The 20,760-nt window shown below is 42.1% G+C and overlaps 2 protein-coding genes across 32 annotated transcripts in view; one reads left to right on the top strand and one right to left on the bottom strand.

Moving 5' to 3' along the window:
- Nucleotides 1-7,819, bottom strand: part of EFCAB11 (EF-hand calcium binding domain 11) — a 169,818-nt gene extending 161,999 nt beyond the window's left edge. For 4 of the 21 annotated variants that reach the window (XM_063644050.1, XM_063644051.1, XM_063644049.1 and 1 more), the window contains exons 1-3: nucleotides 7,616-7,819; nucleotides 6,936-7,031; nucleotides 3,731-3,776 (exon numbers count right to left, since the gene is read on the bottom strand). In XM_063644050.1, the coding sequence (XP_063500120.1) occupies nucleotides 3,731-3,776; nucleotides 6,936-7,031; nucleotides 7,616-7,690 (217 nt within the window). In that variant the 5' untranslated portion in view covers nucleotides 7,691-7,819. Of the gene's footprint in view, nucleotides 1-3,730; nucleotides 3,777-6,935; nucleotides 7,032-7,384 lie in introns of all 21 variants that reach the window. The other 17 variants (XM_063644055.1, XM_055288457.2, XM_063644057.1 and 14 more) reach the window with 13 other exon arrangements.
- Nucleotides 7,820-7,971: 152 nt separating this feature from the next.
- The window catches only part of TDP1 (tyrosyl-DNA phosphodiesterase 1), an 83,361-nt gene continuing 70,572 nt past the window's right edge, over nucleotides 7,972-20,760 (top strand). For 3 of the 11 annotated variants that reach the window (XM_063644009.1, XM_055288443.2, XM_063644008.1), the window contains exons 1-4: nucleotides 8,870-9,006; nucleotides 16,057-16,622; nucleotides 19,079-19,122; nucleotides 20,292-20,347. In XM_063644009.1, coding sequence (XP_063500079.1) covers nucleotides 16,064-16,622; nucleotides 19,079-19,122; nucleotides 20,292-20,347 — 659 coding nt within the window. In that variant the 5' untranslated portion in view covers nucleotides 8,870-9,006; nucleotides 16,057-16,063. Of the gene's footprint in view, nucleotides 8,715-8,868; nucleotides 9,411-12,862; nucleotides 12,995-15,411; nucleotides 15,575-16,056; nucleotides 16,623-19,078; nucleotides 19,123-20,291; nucleotides 20,348-20,760 lie in introns of those variants that run through there. The other 8 variants (XM_063644011.1, XM_055288444.2, XM_055288448.2 and 5 more) reach the window with 7 other exon arrangements.

Raw genomic sequence — 20,760 nt, 5'->3', positions numbered from 1 at the left:
TAAAGTGGGCTTCTAGGCAACACAGAGTTAGTTTGTACTCTTTTATCTAATTTAACAGTATCTCCCTTTCAATGGGGCTGTTGAGATCATTTACATCTAACTAAAACATTAATGATTGGATTTAAATCTACCATATTATTTGTTTTCTACTTGTCTATTTCCATCTATTTTTTGTTCCCATTTTCTTCCTTCTTTTGAATTAATTAATGAAGTTTTTTAAGAGATGAGGTCTCACTCTGTCGCCCAGGCTGGTGTGCTGTGGTATGATAATGGCTAAGTGCAACTTCAAACTCCTGGGCTCAAGGGATCCTCCTGCCTCAGCCTCCCAGGTAGCTAAGATTATAGGCATGTGCCATCATGCCTGGCTTTTTTTTTGCTTTTTTGTCGAGACAGAGTCTCATACTATGTTGACCAGACTGGTCTTGAACTCCTGGCGTCAAGCAATCCTCCTGCCTTGGCCTCTCAAAGTGCTGGGATTACAGGTGTGAGTCACCACCGCCAGCCGACTGCTGTCATTTTTATCTTTGTTCCTATTCATATGTGTCTTTTTTTTCCCTAGATATACTTATGATTTTTAACATACTAAAAAAGGAGATATTATTAAGGATATTAGATCAACTGACAAAATATAGATGATAAATCAGATAAAACACAGTATCAACATATATTTATGAACATGATAAGCATACTTTGGTTATATTCAGTACAGAAGAGAAGGGGATAGTGGTAGAAAGTGCAAAGGAGAAGGAAGATGGGTAAAATGTTAACAATGTCAATCTGGGTAAAAGGTATACCTTATATAGAGAGTAAGCTATTCTCTGTACTACTTTATTTTGAACTTTCTGGAAGTTTTAAATTATTCAAAAAAAGGTAATATTTAAAAAGCCAATCCAACATGCTCTGGATCCTATCGCCTTACACAATAGGTCTGCTTCCCTCCCTCTCTCTCATCTTCCTTCCTCCTCTTCACTAGATCATTCTGCTAAGCTTGGAAACATGTTCTTCCATTTAAATGGTAATAAGAAGAAGCAAACAAAACATCTCTTGATCCATAGCCACTCTGGACTTAATGGAAGACTCATCTACTCACATTGTCACACTTTATCATCAATTTCCACTTATCTTCAACCCACTCTGCCCTCACCACACTTTGAAATGCCTCTTGCTAAAGTCACCAAACACCTCCAGGTGGTCAACTCCAAAGGATACTCATCAGTTATGCCACCTCACCTTTCAGGAGCATTTGATAGTGCTGACCACACCTTCCTCGTTAAAATATCTACTTCTCTTGGCTTTTGATCAAACACTCTTGATTTTCCTCTTGCCCCTCGGTCACTCCTAAGTCTCCTTCACCATTTCTTCATCTTCCACCTGAGTTCTACTGGCTAGAGTTCTTAACATTCTCAGGCCACTCTATCTCTCTAGGTGGTCACATCCATTCTCCTGATTTTAAAATCTGTCCACAGGTTGATGACTCCCAATTTCTTCAGCCCAGAACTTACTTCTGAAATTTATCCAGTCTGACTGCTTTGACATAGTAAACTAACACTTCTCAAACATATTCAAAATTGAGCTCTTAGTCTCCCTCACCCCCAAGTATTGCTGCCCCCTGCTCCCACCCCACTGCCCCACCCGTCTGCCATCTTCTCTTTTCAGTAGGTGCCATGTCCATTCATCCAGCTGCACAAGTCAGAAAACCTAGTATCATTTTTTGAATGTTAAAATTACGAATGATATTTTTTCTTTATGCACTTCAACAGTTTAAAATTTCCGTGTTTAAAATTTGTAAGTAATCAAAATTAAAAGAACCTCAAAAGAAGACATACAAATGGCAAACAGGCATATGTGAAAAGGTGCTCAATATCATTGATCAGAGAAATGCCATCAAAACTATAATAATATCATCTTACCGCAGTTAAAATGGCTTTTATCCAAAAGACAGGCAATAACAAAGACTGGCAAGGATGTGGAGAAAAGAGAGCTCTTATAAACTGCTGGTGGGCATGTAAATTAGTACAATCACTATGGAGAACCATTTGGAGACTCCTCAAAAAACTAAAAATAGAGCTACCATATGATCCAGCAATCCCACTGCTGGGTATATACCCAAAAGAAAGGAAATCAGCATATGGAAGATATCTGCACTCTCATATACTGTTTGTTGCAGCATTGTTCACAATAGGCAAGATTTGGAAGAAGACTCAGTGTCCATCAACAGATGAATGGATAAAGAAAATGTGGTACGCATACACAATGGAGTACTATTCAGCAATAAAAAAGAATGAGATCCTGTCATTTGCAACAACACAGATGAAAACGGGAGGTCATTATGTTAAGTCAAATAAGGCACAGAAAGTCAGACACTGTATATTCTCACTTATGGGATCTAAAAATCAAGACAATTGAAGTCATGGACATAGAAAGTGGAAGGATGGTTACCAGAGGCTGGGAAGGATAGTGGGGGAGTTGGGGAGAGGTGTGGATGGTTAATGGATGCAAAAAAAAAAAAAAAAATAGAATAAGACCTAGTATTTGATAGTACAGCATGGTAACTATAGTCAATAACAATTGTACATTAAAAAATAACCAAAAGAGTATAATTGGATTTTTGGTAACACAAAAGATAAATGCTTGATAGCATGGATACCCCATTCTCCATGATGTGACTATTAATACCTAGTATTTGATAGCACAATAGGGTGACTAGAGTCAAAATAATAATTAAACATTTTAAAATAACTAAAAGAGTGTAATTGGACTGTTTGAAACACAAAGGATTAATGCTCAAGGGAATAGTTATCCCATTTCCCATGATGTGACTATTAGACATTACATGCCTACATCAAAACATCTCATGTACCACTTCTCTATATATACACCTACAAAAATTAAAAAAAAAAAAACAACAATCAAAATTTGGTTGTTGGACAATGAGAAACAAAATTTGGTTTTGGACAATGAGAAACAAAACAAAGATGTGCTTAAATATAATGCTATATAGTTTTTATTTATTTATTTAGAGACGGAGTTTCACTCGTTGCCCAGGCTGAAGTGCAATGGCATGATCTTGGCTCATTGCAATCTCTGCCTCCTCAGTTCAAGTGATTCTCCTGTTTCAGCCTCCCGAGTAGCTGGGATTATAGGCGCCCGCCACCACGCCCAGCTAATTTTTTGCATTTTTAGTAGAGATGGGGTTTCATCATCTTTGCCAGGCTGGTCTCGAACTCCTGATCTCAGGTGATCCACCCGCCTTGGCTTCCCAAAGTGCTGGGATTACAGGCATGAGCCACCGCACCCAGCCTAGTTTCTGTTTTTAATTTTCATTTTGTGAGTGTTATTAGTCTGTTTTCATGCCACTGATAAAGACATACCCAAGGCTGAGCAATTTACAAAAGAAAGATGTTTAATGGACTTACAGTTCCATGTGGCTGGGGAAACCTCACAATCACAGCAGAAGGCAAAAAGAAGCAAGTCACGTCTTACATGGATGGCAGCAGGCAAAGAGAGCTTGTGCAGGGAAACCCCCCCTTATAAAGCCATCAGATCTCATGAGACTTATCCAGTATCATGAGAACAGCATGGGAAAAACCTGCCCCCATGATTCAATTACCTTCCACCAGGTGCCTCCCACAACACATAGGAATTTGAGATGAGATTGATATAGGGACACAGCCAAGCCATCTCAGTGTTTAAATAAGGTACTAAAAATTAATATCAACTTTCATATTACCAGAAGTATTTGGATTTATTGAAGACATCACAGAATCCACTTCTACCTAGAAAAGAGGAAAAAATAATAGAACATGTAATTTTATCAAATGTTTTCACAGTTCAAGTTCTTAATTCTTCGGGTGGGAGTAAGGATCTATTTTATGAGAAACCAAGTTTGTTGAACCAAGCAGACAAGTAATGATACACAATAGCTATAATAGTCATTTTATTTTCCCATCAACATCTGTAAAATAGCAGACACTAATCTGCTAGTCTCTAATAGCCCCCAAAACTTTATTCCATTGACCAAGACAGTTTAAGCACAGAAAATCAATTTGGCTGTCCCATATATAATATAATCTAACAGGCAACCTTTCTACTTTAGACAAATACAATTGTTATTCATGGGCTCTATGGCTCTATTTAAAAAATTTTTTTCCTGATTACAAAAGTATCACATCATTGATGTAGAAAGCATGAAAAATACAAAAAATTATGAAGAAAATTAAAAAATCAGCCATCCAATGAAAATCACTGTTATCATTTTAGACTAATCAGCTTTTTTCCCCTATGCATCTTTAAACGTTTGAGACTTTACTGTATAGAAAATATGAGGACCTGCTTTCACTAAATGTTAAAATATAAGCCCTTTACCACACTGTTACAAGGGCTTTATAAACATTATAGTATTAGAGCCTTGGCAGCATCTGACATAATTTCTCCACTTCTGCTATAGTTACCACTAGAATTAGGCCTTCCTTCTTTGTTCCCTTCACTTTCTGTTTTTCAATCTCTTATCTTTCTTGGTATCTATCACAGTTTTATGTCTTTCTACATTACACTCTCAACTGCTTCGAAGTAGAGACTGTGTTTCATTCATCTTTATATCATTAGCAACTAGCAAGTACTCCTTTTATTAAATAGAAACAATAAATTTCATTATGTATGGGTGGGCACGGTGGCTCATGCCTGTAATCCCAGCACTTTGGGAGGCTGAGGTGGGCTGATCACTTGAGGTCAGGAGTTGGAGACCAGCCTGGCCCACATTGGTGAAACCCTGTCTCTACTAAAAATACAAAAAAAAAGAAAAAAAAGAACCGGGTATGGTGGTGTGCACCTGCAGTCCCAGCTACTCAGGAGGCTGAGGCAGGAGAACTGCTTGAACCTGCAAAGTGGAGTTTGCAGTGAGCCTAGATCACACCACTGCACTCTAGCCTGGATGACAGAGCAAGACTGCATCTCAACAAATAAATAAACTTAATTATGTAAACAACTGCATGAACATATAAGTGATTTATTATATAAGTATTTTATTGCTTCATGACCTGCAGTCAGTAAATATTTCATTTGCTCAAAAGTAATATTAAAAAATTAAACCCCAAACCTCAACCTAGTCTAAAATATCTGTTGAATTTCACAGAAATTATATATTGTCACTTGCATAATAAAAGTTCATTGTACAAATGACTAAGTTTATAGGTGACATGCTATTAGTAAATACCGTTTAGCGAACTGCAGTTAGTAAATAGTTCATTTGCTTAAAAAATAAAATAGAAAACCTCACCTCAGTATGAAAAGTAAAATCTGTTAAATTTCATGGAGTGTATGTACAGTATGTTACATCACTGTATCTGTCATTAAATTCCTCATTCTAAAATGGAAACCACATAGACTCAAGGGTGATAAAGGCAAAAATGAGACAAGATACCTTTCCAGGTGAATCCAAGTTAAATACAATGATTCACAGGCTGACTCTTTTTAGCTGACCTGCTTTGTAATTCCAACTGAAATGATTACAGGTAAACAGGAGAGCTGCAATTTCTAAGAGTCGGCCCTGACTACTTCTCTGAGCTCCATAACAAGCTTCTCAGTAACTAGGCATCCCCTCGTAGTTGAGCCACTCTGAACCCACCTGAGCTGTTCATGCAACCTACTTGGGTCAAGAGAATATATTAATACTTATTGTGCATCACAGCTTCACAGTAAGTATGTTCTGTTGACACAAATAGGGTGGAGAAGCATGACATCACAAGGTCCCTGGCTTTGTTGGGCTTTCAATCTGACAGAAAGGCACAGTCCACTCATGAGGAACAGCTGGGCCCTAATTAACTGCCAAGCTGTCTGGTCTAATGAGAGTGAGGGATGGCATTCCAGGCTGAGCTCTGAGTGCTCCCTTTGCTTGATGGTGGCAGCTCAATTTCTTGAATCTGGACAATATCTTGACTCTGACTAATTCCAGCTTAACAAGAAGGGTGTCGTCTCTCGAATGAATGTAACAGGAAAGCAGAAAAGCATAAAGACAGGGTGAACAGGAAACTTGCCCTACTCAAGTAGGAGGTTCATGGAGGCTCAGCTCAACTCTCATTATTGGTGAATTGGTGCAATATTTTCTGGAGAGCAAATATCTAACAAAATTTTAAACGTACATATTTCATGACCTAGCAGTTATACTTTTAGGAACTTATTCCACAGACATACAGCCACAAGGACATAAATGTGTGTATCACTGCGGCAATGTTTGTAGGAAAAAAAAAAACCACCTATATAACCCCAGACAGGAACCTGGCTAAAAAGAAAAATATGCAACTATATTTCAAAATGTGGTAGTGGTGTGTGCTTTTAGGTTGATATATTGTTAAATGAGAAAAGCAAGTTAAAGTAGGCATAATATTTACCCATTTATGTTTTCAATAAAAGACTATGCATATATATGTCATGGATAGAAAATTTCAGAATTACACAAAAAACTGTTAATGGTAATCCCCTAGGAGTGAGACCCTCTGGTAGGCAGGGAGCGGATTTTATGCTCAACTTTATACCTTTCTGCACTGTTTTAATTTTGTGACTATGGATGTATTTTATAAACAAAGCAACAAAAGTAAAACGAGAGAGAGACTATGTCATGTCCTATGTAACTATGAAACTCCTGTTACCAATACTCCCCTCTCAGTCTTCCTTCTTGGCACCTCTCTAGCATCTCGTATTTATAATAGTTATTAGCAGCCTGGTGGTGAGATAGGCTTGTGTAGGCTCCAGTGGAAAAGATTTCTACTTCATCTCTGGGCTGAGGTGTTAAGAGGAAGCTAAAATTCAGCACTGGACACATCTCTGAAATTGCTTATAAAGCCATTTATAAACATCCTAAGCTAGCCCTGTGAACTTTTCTTAGGATCCATTCACCTTTGATCGTCTACCCCATCCCCAAATATACAAGAAAGCTCTACCTTGGAGGGCTTGTACCCAAACAGCATTACAACAGCAATTTTAAAGTCCTCTCTGCTGAGATATCCTTTGTGATCTTCATCACATGCTTTAAATACCTGAAGAACATTAAATAGCTTTAGTTAATGAGACAGAAACGGTTTGTTTTTATTACTAGTTTATTATATAGTTTGGACCTCGAAAATCCAAAACTTGACCCAGCAGTAGAGTAGGAAAATAGAATTTCATTATCCCAATATTAATTCTCAAGAAATCTTAAAGATGGACTGAAATTTTCTTAAAGATGGCCTGAAATTTCCCTCAAAGTGCAAACGAGTTAACCGCCAGGTGACGCAAATTAATTCATTTAGGCCACTGAGATAAATTCTACCCAAAATTCAGTCCTGGAGTTAGGAAGGTGAGGCAAAGGGGCTGGCTTTGAAAGGCGGGAGAGATGCAGACTCAAGGTTACCATTAATAGACTATATAGAGAGAAAGGAGATGGAACTTGGAGGTAGCCGTAGTCCTGGACGGGGAGCCAGGAGCCCTGCAGCTCCAGGATCAGTCATTAACCACGACCCTTTGGACAGGCAGCCCAGGTCTTATCTGTACACCCGGCAGAGTGAGACCCAGGCGCGGGAGAGGAAGCGAGAGGCCCAGGCCAAGCTGAAGTCCGAGGCTCAGCCGCCCTCCAGACACCTACTTCCACCCACTTCCTGTGTTCCGAGGGACTTGCTTCCCACGTCCGCGACCTGGCTCTGGCCTCGGAGAAGAACATCGCGCGCGACTGCAACAACCGAACCCCAGCAACCCAATCAGCGACCACCGCTTTCCCAGCCTGGCTCGCAGCCTACAGCGGCCACGCCCACCGCGGCTCAGGAAGCCGAACTTCGCCGCGCAACTCCGACGTCTCCTCCCATTGGACAACCTGCCAGCCACTCGCGTTAATCCCGCAGTGCTATTGGCCAGAGCCTTTGTTTAATCACGTTTCCTTGGAGCCGCCCTGGCAGTGAGGCGCCCAGGCCTGCCCACAGCACTTGGCTCCACCCCCTGACTCTCCCCTAAACTCGTTGAGCGTGGCTGGAAATCCAAGAGCTTCTAGGTGCTGGTTCAATGCCTGGCTCATGATTTATTTCATTCTCTCCCTCCATCTTGCAATAGGTTACTTTTAATCATTTAGATCTATGGCACTATGTTAAACATTATAGGAGACAAAAAGAGCGTGAACAAACATAAAAAGAACCAAACGAAAAGAGCCACGTCCAGGATTCTCGTTCAGATCAGCAAGTCATTGGGATCGAGCTCCCAGGGTAGCTACTACATCTGTTCTGTCCTCCAGATAACCCTAGCACCTAGCACGGTGACTGGCACAAAGTAGATCTTCAATGAAAGAACGAAACGAGCCGTTATGTTTACACAAATGTATTTCACTCAGTCCTCTGGAAGAGATGCCTAGTGTGAAAGAGATTCCAAGAGTAAATACCATAAACAGCACCGAGCCCAAATCCCACAGCAAACATCCTTATTAAACACAAGGAACGTGGGGCGAGTTCCTTTTCTCAGAAGATTTTAAAAGAACGCAACTGTTTCGAAGAAGGAACAGACATTCGAGGTTCTGAGTCCGATGGGAACTCATTTAACTTTTTATTTTACAGCAGATTTCAAAGTCTGCACCCAGCCCCTCCCAGGACACAGGTCTCCTTGCAGCTGCCTTTAACCTAAGCGTATCCTCTCTCTACTTTAAACCAAACGCCGCTGCATGGAGCCCTGGGAGCCTGAGCCATGAGAATCCTGTAAAGAGGGTGAGTCTTGCTAGTAGTTAACGAGAGAGAAGTTAGGGGACGCCTTTGTGGTTCTCCTCTCGTTTTAAGAAGTCTCCAGGAAGTAAGCCAAGAGCTAAGGGAGACCAGGTTTCCCAGCCCCGTCCTGGGTAAACACCCGGTGGGCTTTAGGACCCAGCGATGGGCTCCCCGGAAGGGGAAGGGGCCGGGCCTCGAGGCACACGCCGCTGCCCCGAGGGTTTGAACGGCGCGCATGCGCGGCGGCCGCCGAAGGGGCGGGATCCGAGGAGAGCGTTGGTTCTGTGCGCCTGAGGTACGTGCTGGGCGGCAGTGGGCGCGGACTCGGTGCGGTCTTTCGCGGGCTGCGGTCGGGCCTGGGATCCTGCTCCTGGACGGGTCGCGGTGCGCCGGCTGCTGGGGTCCCGCAGGGCTGGAGGCGGAGCGCGAGGAAGCCGCGCGGCCGGGAAGACGGGGCAGGGTCGCCTTGGCCCCGGGGCCTCGGTTTCCTTCGATCACAGCGCCTCAGGGGGCGCGCACGGGCGCCGCGGAGACCTGTGTCCTGCCGGGGCGCGGCGCTAGGGGCCCCTGCTCGGGTTTTTATTCCCAGACCTAAGCTTACAGGTGCGTGGTCCCCGAAAGTGAGTAGGAAAGCGCCCACCACGTGCCAGGCGCTTAAGCTTTCTGTGCTCGATTTCCCAGCATAAGAGGACCGTCACGGTACGTAGTATAGAGTTGTCCTGAGGGTGAAGCGAGTTTACACCCGGTGAGGCGCTTCGAATCGTGCCTGGCCGGCCCCAAATGAGCACACAGTAAGGTTAGCAGCTGCTGTCGTCACTTCTTCACGTTCTGAATCTGCTCCATCCCCAACGCCTTCTGCAAGAGCCCTCTCACTTCCTTTGTCTCCAAACCATTCTCCACAGAATTGGAGCACACAGTTGTATTAAAAAGGCAAATCGAAGGCCGGGCGCGGTGACTCACTCCTGTCATCCTAGCACTTTGGGAGGCCTAGGGGGGTGAATCACTTGAGGTTAGGAGTTTGAGATCAGCCTGGCCGACATGGTGAAACTTACAAAAATAGAAAAATTAGCCGAGCTTGATGGCGGGTGCCTGTAATCCTAGCTCCTCGGGAGGCTAAGGTGGGAGAATTGCTTGAACCTGGGAGGCAGAGAGATTGGAGTGAGCCGAGATTGCACCATTGCACTCCAGCCTGAGCGGCAGAGTGAGACTCTGTCTCAAAAAAATAAATGTAAGTCGGGCTCCTCTTCTTAAAGCCCTCAGTGGGGCCCCATTGTTCATAGCATAAAATCCAATTTCTTTGACAAGTCTTCTCCCCTCACCCGCTTCATCCTGGACCACTGCCTGCCTTGCCTAAGTCCTTTCTTATGACCTCTGTCCCACCTCTGCAGGCTGATCCCTCTACTTGGGAATGCTCTTCACCCCATCATTTAGACAGCAGGTTCCTTTTGGCCCTCTGGGTCTCATTTATATGTTACTTCTTAAGCATATTCCAAAGGCCACCCCTATTTTTCTGTCTCATAAAATGTAATGAATGTCTAACTCATCTTGGCTATTAAAATGTTTATGTGTGGGTCTGTCTCTTCTGCCCTGAAATTAGCTCTGCTAGGGTAGAAACTATATTGTTAACGCCTCATTCCCAGTTTTTAGTACATAATAGCTGCTCAGTAAGTTGTTGAATAAATGAACTCCCGGGGGTAAGCATGATATCCATTTTACAGACTAAAAAACTGAGGCTCAGCAGTTAACTAACCTGCCCAAGTGCACATTTACTCCCTAGTCATGGCTGGGTTTGGGACAAGGGCCCATGTTTGCCTGTTACTGGCCACACAGGAACTCAACTGAGGAGCGTGGCTCCCAGGCCCAGCTGATGGTCTTTAAGCTCCATGAGAAGGAGCAGCTGGAGGTTAAAGAGAAATGCCCCAGCTGGGTCTCGTATAGTGGGGAGTGAGGAAACACTAGTAGCTCTAAATGGAGTACCCTTTTATATCCACAACATGTTTTAAAGTCCTTAATAAAAGCGCTAACAGTGTGCTGAGCTAGCATTTGGTGGGAAAATTTCTTAGATTTTTCATGTTAGTGCAGTGTTTGCCAAATTTCACTCACACTCACCTGCCTTCTCCCCAGTTTGCTTTATTCTCTTAACACATATGACACAGGATTTTTTTCAGGGCCACTTCGCCAGCTGGAGACCTCCAGCCCTGGGCTGGCTGCAGGAGGTGCACTGCCCACTCAGCCTGGCAGAGTGCATTTGTCTTTCATCCCCACCCAGATCCTGTGGCCACTATGACTGCATGCTCAGCCATGAGGAGTGGGTGTGTGAGTGAGTGAGCAAGCCTGGAGGCCCGGCTGGCTGTTCCAAGTGCTGGCCCAGTTGCAGGCTCCATGCAGGGCTTGTGGATGGCCTGGGCATATGGCAAGTGACTCTGGTAGCAGCTTCTGGTGTCCAGATGAGGGGGATGCAGTGGTGCCCAAACACTTGGAGACACCAGGCAAATTGGGATGTAGTAACAGCTCTTTTAGTCCCGCCATCTGCAGCCCAATGAATGGGGGTGTGTGGCAGCCAGCAGCTCCCTCTCCCATTGCTTCACCAGCAGAATGGAGTGCTACAGGGTTATAGCTCTATTTGCACTCGCTGTTTAACGGGTCCCAATTTCTTGTCCTGCGTCCAAGAATAATGAGGTTAGGCTGACAACTGAAGGGGAAAAGGGCAGAGATGAGTTCTACTCAGTGATGAGACAGTTCTCAGCAGAGATGGGACCCCAAGTGGATGGCTCCTGCCCTGACCCCAGGGTGGGCAGTTCACTGGTGTGGCTGAGTCTGGGGCTTTTATGGGCTCAGAATGGGGGAGAGTGTGCTGATTGGTTTGTGAGTATACAAAAAAGGCTAAAACAAAGGCACCACTCAAAGGTGGGCATGACAATGTAAAAAACCAATTAGGGAAGGGTAGGTATATGTAAAGTAGGTGAAGGGTGGGGATTAATCAGAGGAAAGCATACCAAGTGGGAAGAGAGGTTATCAATCCGGTCCGTGGATTTATCCAACACTTGTAGCTTGGCTTTCAGGCTTTAAACTGTCTGGTTTGCAGGTGGGGTTTCACTGGGGCCCTGCCCCTATCTGCCTAGGGATTTGTCTGCCTCCCACAGCTATCACAGACTATCATATACTTAATATTTTTGTTTGAATCCAATCATTCTTTTACATAAAATAAACTTTATTTTGCTATTTCAAGTATAATGTAGCCATAAGATACCTTCTGTTGATGGTAAACAAAATTGTTGGTGCCTGCAGAAGAGCCCAAACCCTGCTATTTGTTCAAAATCAAGATTAAAAGCATTTCTACAACACTACAACTTTCTTCTTGATTTAAACAGGGAGTTTGGATTGGAATGGAAAGGGAGGTACTTTCATAATGTCAGGTCCCAATCACTTCCACTTTAGGAAACACTGTGCTGTTCTGATTGAGTGCCAGGATTCAGAATCAACACAGCTATATTGTATTCTGATTCTTTCAGTACCACTTACAAAAAGTGTGACTTTAGATTTATGCTCTACCAAGCACTGCCCAGGCAGGGAAGACAGATGATAAACAATTGAAGGAAAGCTCTCGGGTTCTAGATGTCTTAAAACCATATGACTTCATTACAAAGCACTCTGAAATGCTGGGCACCAGAGCCTCTGTGAGGGAAGTAAATTCTGTTACTGGTGACCAGTTATCCAAAGTAAAAGTTTGATATTGGTGTTTACTAGCAGTTCTTTTCCAACTGGGCGTGAGCCTTGATGTCATAAAGAGGTTGGTAAGCTGCTACACTTAACAAGACACAATTTTATCAGTCTATTGCACTAAATTGTAACCCAATAAATTGTATTAGGTTGTAATAAGCAACTCAGGCATATTTTTGAGTTTCAGCAGGTCCAAAACTTTATAGAGCAGAACCCCCAAAAAAGGCTTTGTTCTCTAGAAAATTCTTTTTTAAAGCTTCGTTTTATTTTTTTTACCCACTTGTCCTACTTTGTTGGAGGGAATTCCACTTCTATATGGTTTTAGAAAATGTAGATAATGATAAAACTTAAAAACCTTTGAAATTCTCTAAATAATTCACAGAGTTGCTAAGGATTTTACCTACAGAATTCTCAGGGTTTGGAAATTCCATTTTATTTATATAATGCAGGCAACCATATTTGTTATGGTAGCCTCTAAAGATTCTGCGACTGCTTCTGAGAGTGGAAGCTGAATCCTTTCTCACCAAAAACTAACACCTGCTGTTTGCTTTAGAATGGGCAAGGTAACTATAGAGAACAGCCTGAGGACTGTAATGGAAGATTCTATTACTCACCGCCTTGGTTTAGAACTGTTGTAGAATTCAAAGGAAGCTAGAGCTGACATTCAGAGAGTGGTTCTTCCTAAGGTGGTTCTTTTGTTCCTAAATAACTTCAAAGTCACAAAACTGTAGCCACTGAAATAGTTTCTTCAAAGTGAATTGTAACAGCTTAAATACCTCTATCCCGCAACTTCTAGACTCTAGAACACTGGAGGAGCCTAAGGTTTTGTGGGTTTTTTTTTTTAAACCGGAAGGATTAAAAACACATTTAAGAAAACACCTCTGAGCTGCTTAAGTAGGTGTTGAGTAATAAATCAATCTGAATCTCTTTCATGGAGGAAACTGGGCACTCAGACCCCTTTAACCATGACAATACAGTTCTACAGACCCAGTTATCTAGTTTCTTAACCCTTAGATTAGAAACAATTTAGGGAAAATATACCTATGCTATGAGTTTTAACAACCCCTTGAAGCGGGCTGGACAGAGTGTAGAAATGAATAGAAACTTGTAGAAAGCAGATATGAAGGCTCAAAAGAGCCAGACAGTCTAGGGTCACTATTACAGGAGCAAGTGGCCCCAGCCCTCTCTACTGTCCATAAGGCTTTGGCTGTGAGATAGTGTGTTCATGCCGGGTGGGGCAATAGTGACCCAGAGCCATGAAGAGTGGGCCAGATTATTGTCTTGAAGCATTCTTGCATAAAAGCTCCTTGAAATGTGTAATTTACAGAAGGCTTGCTTAACTTGACTGGTAGTTAATTGAAAAAGGTTAAGAGAGAAATTATGAAAAGGGATAGATATCTTTAAAGTATTTCCAACCCTCCCCTGCCCTGCCCTGCTGTGTCCACTGAAAAATTATGAGATCTATACATTTAGAAAGGAGAGCTTAGTTCTTATAAAGGGCTATAGCCTGCAATGTGGCCTGACAGGCTGGAAAGCACAGCCTCAGGCAGAGACCTTTAATGGCATCCCGGGGAGGAGTGGGTAGAACAGGGATTTATACTGAATGGGTTGGCCAAGTATACGTATTCAACAGGTGTGGGAGGAGCTATGAATATTCACCAAGGGGGGCATGTGTGCATGCGTAATGAGCAAACCTGTGTCTTTTGTGCATCTCGTGTTCACTTTGGGATGGAGACTTAACATTTGAATGAATTATAATTCGGCCCTCTGTCAAAAGGTGAAGGAGGAGTGTGGAGGCACTCAGTGCTCAGCCTCTGAGGACTGGTAAGAACCAGTCTGGTTTATTTTCAGGAGAAAGTTAGTCCATTGTCCAATGACAGCTGCAGTCATGGCCTGTGGAACCAGAGGGGTCAGTTAAGCATCTGGCAGTAGGTGAGCTGCAATTGTTCAGATATTACTTATCTCCAGGCCAGTGCTTGTTTAGCTGCTGAAGAAAAAAGAACCTTGTGGCAGGTAGAACATAGTTTATTCTTTAAAGGTAGCAGTGTGTGATTTAACCCTTGCTTGGCATGGCCTTAGGTCTTGTTTATGATTTGGTGTCATATTGGCACAGAATCTATTCTGCCAGTCTTATGATCTCTGGTCAGTTGTGTTTAAACCACAGAAGGGAGGGGATATAACAGGCATGTCTGAGCTCCCATCCCATCATGGCCCGGAACTCAGTTTTTAAGGTTTCTTTGGGGTCCCCTTAGCCAAGATTTTTATTTTTAGTTCTCATCTAGAGACATATGCATATGTATTTATTTGCAAATCTTTTGATGTAGAACAATGTAGAATTCTCTTTTTTGGGGAATGTAGGTTTTGTGAAGGGAGTGTCACCATCTTGGTTTACTCCACTCAGTGTATCTTTTTCAGCCTCATTAAAACAGCAAAAACTTGAAGATACTGTTAATCTGAGCACAGACTATTGAGTTTTGTAATTTTCCCCTGGGTCTTGTGCTAAAATGTTAAAAGTATAACATTGAGAAACTGTTCTTTAGCTGTCTGGAAAGTCTACTTAGATAGTCCTTTACCACTGAATTCACGAGATTTTGTAGGTAACACCAAAAATGACTTTCGTTTACTTTCCTCTTCTCAGAACAAGAAAGTAGAATTTGTCTGTGTGGCTTAAAAAATAAAAATGTGTTGCTTTAGTACAAGTTATTTCTGTTCAGGTTTTAGTAGATTTATGATGTAGTCAATAGAATAATTATATCTTGAGTTAGTTGGGTCCTCATGGAAGTAGTATAAATAATGTACATACCTAAGTGGTCATTTGGCATTCCTCTTGAAGACTTTGTTAAGCTTTATGGTAAATGGGTTGTCTTTTGGGAAGTAAGACATACATAATCACTGAAGTCCTGTGGGTGCCTGTACTTGGGTGAAGGCTAGGTTTGTAAATTGAACATAGATTAAATGGACCTTAATCCCAAAGGCTTATTGGAAGTTTCAGGGTCAAGAATGAATGTTTGTTTTATTTTGGCATTTGTCTTGATGCATTCTTCAACCCCCTTTCCTAGGACATCCAAGAACAAAGTTTAGATTGAAAGACAAGGCCGGGCATGGTGGCTCATACTTGTAACCCAGTACTTTGGAAGGCCGAGGTGGGTGGATCTCTTGAGTCCAGGAGTTCAAGGCCAGCCTGGGCAACAATAGTGAAACCCTGTCTCTACCAAAAAAAATAGAAAAAAAAAATTAGCCAGACGTGGTGGCATGTGCCTGTAGTTCCAGCTATTCGAGAGGATGAGGCAGGAGGATTGCTTGAGCCAAGGCAGATGTTGCAGTCAGCTGAGATCGAACCACTGCACCACTCCAGCCTGGGTGACAGAGCAAGACCCTGTTTAAAAAAAAAAAAAAAAAGGGGGAACAAAAAAGAAAGGTGACCAGGACTTTTGCTTGTGATTTGGCAAAATCTGATAGTGGATTCTGGTAATGTGCTTATAAACACCCAAAAAGCAGCTGGTGTTAGGTGGTTCAGCCTCTGGAAGGTGTCAGCTCATCTGACAGGGAAGTTGAGAGCAATAAAGTTATTTTACCAATGCTCTGATGAATGGGAAATGCTGATGTTTCCACTTTTCATTTCCAGGAGTATAATGTCTCAGGAAGGCAATTATGGGAGGTGGACCATATCTAGTAGTGATGAAAGTGAGGAAGAAAAGCCAAAACCAGACAAGCCGTCTACCTCTTCTCTTCCCTGTGCCAGGCAAGGAGCAGCAAATGAGCCCAGGTACACCTGTTCTGAGGCCCGGAAAGCCGCACACAAGAGGAAAATATCACCTGTGAAATTCAGCAATACAGATTCAGTTTTACCTCCTAAAAGGCAGAAAAGCGGTTCCCAGGAGGACCTCGGCTGGTGTCTGTCCAGCAGTGATGATGAGCTGCAGCCAGAAATGCCGCAGAAGCAGGCTGAGAAAGTGGTGATCAAAAAGGAGAAAGACATCTCTGCTCCCAATGACGGCGCTGCCCAAAGAACTGAAAATCATGGCCCTCCCGCCTGCCACAGGCTCAAAGAGGAGGAAGACGAGTATGAGACGTCAGGGGAGGGCCAGGACATTTGGGACATGCTGGATAAAGGGAACCCCTTCCAGTTTTACCTCACTAGAGTCTCTGGAGTTAAGCCAAAGTATAACTCCGGAGCCCTCCACATCAAGGGTAAGAGGATGCTGGGTGTCAAGGAGCTGTTGAATTGCCCTTGAGAGTCTCTCCTCCATGAAGCAAGGAGGGCAGCCTAGAATGATTTCTGAGAACTCTTCTTTGTGTTCTTAACTACTTTCAGGAAAAAAAGTCTTGACAGGCAAGTGCATTAGTATAACAGCAGACTGTTTACTTAACTCAGGCAGAGCATGTGTTCTCAAAACCCTGTAGCTCAACCCCTTGTATCACTTAGCACAATGTTTAGCATTATTTAACTTTTTAAGATTAAGCTTGATGAGTAACAGTTTATCAACAAGGTAGCAAATACTTGACAACAGTAGTAGTTCTCCATGGGCCCTGGACCAGCAGCCTCAGCATCACCTGCAACTTGTTAAAATGCAAATTCTCGGGCCCCATTCCCAATTCATTAAATTGGACTCTGAGGGTGAGATCCCGCAGTCTGTGTTTTCACGAGCCCTTCAGGGTATTCTACTGCCCAGTCAAGTTTGAGAACCACTGCTTAAAAGCCTGGTTTTAGTTCCTGGTGAAGAAGAAGAAGAAAAAACAAAATAGTGCCTGAGTGCAAATAGATGTTTCAGTTATGGATCAAAAGATGGCCTTAGTTTGCTCTCCTTATTCCTCAGGGAGCACCTGCAGGGGGAATAGCAGGAGCTCTAGAATCTGCTTTCTGGCCTCACCACTCATTTGCTGTATGGATTGTTAACACAGGACCTAACATTCTCTGAATTTCAGTTTGCTCATCTTTAAACTGGAAATGCAGAAGAATGGGAGCAAATATATGAAGTGACCATATATTCACATGGCAGATACAATAAACATTATTGCCCTTATTTCAGATTTTTTTCCTGTCCTATATTTAAGAATAGTAATGTTCACTGTCAGCAGTGGTTTTTTTAATATATATCCAGTATATAATTGTATATTGTGTGTGATGTATACATGTTGGAGTATTCCATACTGCAGGTTGTTTTCTTTTTGAGAATCTCTTATCTTGGTACTTTGTCAAGTTTTTTTGTTTGTTTGAGACAGACTGACAAATACTTAGAGAATTTTGCCAAGTTTTGCTCTATATAATAAAATAACTGGCTATTAGCACCAAGATATTGTGGTAACATGATAGGAGCTCTTACATATATTTTTTTCTTTAATCCTCAGGACAGTCTTATGAGTAGATGTTACAATTGTCTTCCTTGGATAAGTAATGCATCTGCACTTTAGAAAAGTGCCCAAGGTCATAGAGCTGGTAATGACATTCTGTCATCAGAATCCATGCTGTTTGCTGTAGCACTCTACCATATGCCATAATTGTAGATGGTTTAGAAGATCTCATGGAGGAAGGGGGAGTTCAAAAAGCCCTTGAAAGATGGGTAAAATTTAGAAGGGTAGAAATACATGCTGGTGGGGGCAAATGGAAGAATATTTGCAATTTATCTCTGCAACTCTCCCAATAAGGTAGAAACTTCCTCACGATTTTTTTTGTTGTTGTTCTCTGAAAATCTTTCTACCCCAGCGTCTAGCTCAATGTCCAGAAGATAGGAGGCACTCAGTAAATATTTGCCAAATGAATGAGCCCGGTCTTAATTCTCAGAGGCAGTTTAGTGGGTATGAGCGAAGATGCTGGAGTCAGACAGCCTAGGTTCAAACCCTGACTCTACCCCTTCCTAGCTGTGTGTCTGTGGGCAGCCTCCTAAGAATGCTCCTCCTATATAAAATAGAAATAATAGACCCCACCTAGAAAATGGATATGAGGAGTAAGTAATATATGGGAAGTGCCAAGAATACTGCCTGGCATCTAACAGGTCTCCACAGGTGTGGCTGTTGTAATGGAAGGTCATGATGATCATGTACTTCCTCTCGTGGTATGGTTTGAGAAGTGAGCTTTCCAACCTATCTAACATAAAGCTTGAATGGGTACAAAGTGGGACTTCCCTAGAGATGACCAGGAACACCAGGAATGTGAGTTTAGAATTGTGAGTGCCTCTGTCCTTTCGTTCACAGGCCACAAGTGCTTTCCAATCTTTCTGGAAAGTCTTTCTAAACTGTCCAGGTTTATAAAATCTTTCTAGAAAGTTTTTCTAGTCTTGAGTTGGGAGATTTCCTGGAGAGGGACTTGAATGGGTACTTGGAGGAGGTAGAAGTTCAGAGATCTGAAAAGAATATGTATCATTATTGTCCATATTGAGTTTCTAAACTTGATCAATCATTCAGTACTGAAGTTGTAGATTTTAGTTTTGCATTGTTTTATAAAAGAAAATATGATAAATATTAAATACCATAGGGAAAATTTTTTTGAATTTTATGAAACATTAAAGTCTGATTTTGTAGTAACTGTTTAGCTTACTGTGTTCTGAGTCAGATCTTGATTGTCAGTGACTGTTGAATGAGTTAGTAGTGATTATTATGACTAGAGGATTTTTGTGAGTGTGAGTTTGATATATGTTTTGTCTTCTCAGATATTTTATCTCCTTTATTTGGGACGCTTGTTTCTTCAGCTCAGGTGAGTATATCTTTAAGCTGTTTTTTCTTTGGGTGAAAGTAGACAGATAATTAAACAACTCCATAAGAAAATATGAGAGATGTAGTTTGGGGATCTCAGTCCCGTTCAAAGATTGAGATGGCACATACCCGGAGACCGGCTCAAGTGCCACAGTAATGGAATCCATGGCCATCAACATAGAATGGGGATGTCACTATCAGGAGAGCATTTGACTCAAGTCAGGCTCCACTGGCCAAGAAGTCACTTTGGACATTCCAGCTTGAAAGACTAGAATGGGACACTTCTTTTGGGGATACTGATTAACTCATGGGACTGAGTTAACTCTGGTGCATAGAGTGGTGAGGTATGGATAGAGTAGTGAAGGCCAAGTCAAGTTTGATTTAATTTAGAAAAATGTGAATTTTCATGTTCAGTGGGTCCTTCCTGACTGAGCTGGTCCCTTTGACTTGATAAATCATGTAATGGTCCAGACCTGCAAGTAAGTGGTCCAAACAAAGGGCCCTGTCCCTGAAGAAAGGCAGGCTTCCTTTATGTTTGGTTTGGCATTGAAAGTCCTGGTTTCCATTTGGAAGGTGGGGAGCATTTGCAAATACCCTGTTAGCTCGATTGAGTTACTAAGTCCAGGATTACCCAGGTGTGGGGAGGAGCCTCCATGGGTAAGACCAGTACAGAACTTGCATTTAAGATGTGATTATTAGAAGCCTAGTGAATGCCTGGTCCCAGGTGGCTGTGTACAAAGCTGGCTAATAAAGGAAATGTTCTTTTCTGAAAGTCCTGGGATCTTTGTCTTCAGTATCTGTCTTTTTATAATCACCTAGGGGAAAAGGGATACATTTATAAGTCCTTTTATTTAAATTAATCTCAGGGCTATTAGACATAATGTAATAACACCCTGCGGACAAGTACAGATGCTGCCAAAACATGCAGAGATAATTTCCTGGGAACCTGTTATCTCATGTACTTGGCTCCATTTAGGTTCTTTTAACCATGCATTTAAGATAAATTACAGGTTTATTGGTATTGCAGCATAACCCTCTAGGTTTATAAATAATACATGTAGTGTATCACTATTTTAGAGTTTCCTTAAATGTAATAACTAAACAATTCTCCTTATGAACCATTTGGCAGAATTACCCATGGCTTAGTTACTCTTCTTTTCTCCCATCTAGTTTAACTACTGCTTTGACGTGGACTGGCTCGTAAAACAGTATCCACCAGAGTTCAGGTGAGTCCTCAGGGTGACAGACAACACTATAAACTGTAAGGAGGCTTTGACACATAAGATTTGTATTTCTCAGGCGAAAGCCACTCATCTTTTTTTGAGTTTTTCTTTTGAAACCGTTGAAATCATACAGACATTAAGTTATATTGGGAAAACAGCATTCTTTGATCTATTTAATCCTACACATTCTTTTTACAGATTTTAGCATTTTCCTCTGTGCTCTTTCAGGAAGTAGATAAGGACAGGCTTTAACTCAAATAACAGAACTTTATGTCCAGTCTTAATATGAAGGAAAATACCATCTCCACATACCTTCTAGATCTGTGAATGTGCCAACATGCGGCCAGCATACCATGCTTTCCGTAGCACATCAATGCTGTTCTGTTTTGAGGATCCCTTTGTGTTTCTGAGCTGAG

The sequence above is a fragment of the Symphalangus syndactylus genome, chromosome 8 (assembly GCF_028878055.3).
Source record: "Symphalangus syndactylus isolate Jambi chromosome 8, NHGRI_mSymSyn1-v2.1_pri, whole genome shotgun sequence".
NCBI lineage: Eukaryota > Metazoa > Chordata > Mammalia > Primates > Hylobatidae > Symphalangus > Symphalangus syndactylus.
This window is presented reverse-complemented; position numbering and strand designations above follow the sequence as displayed.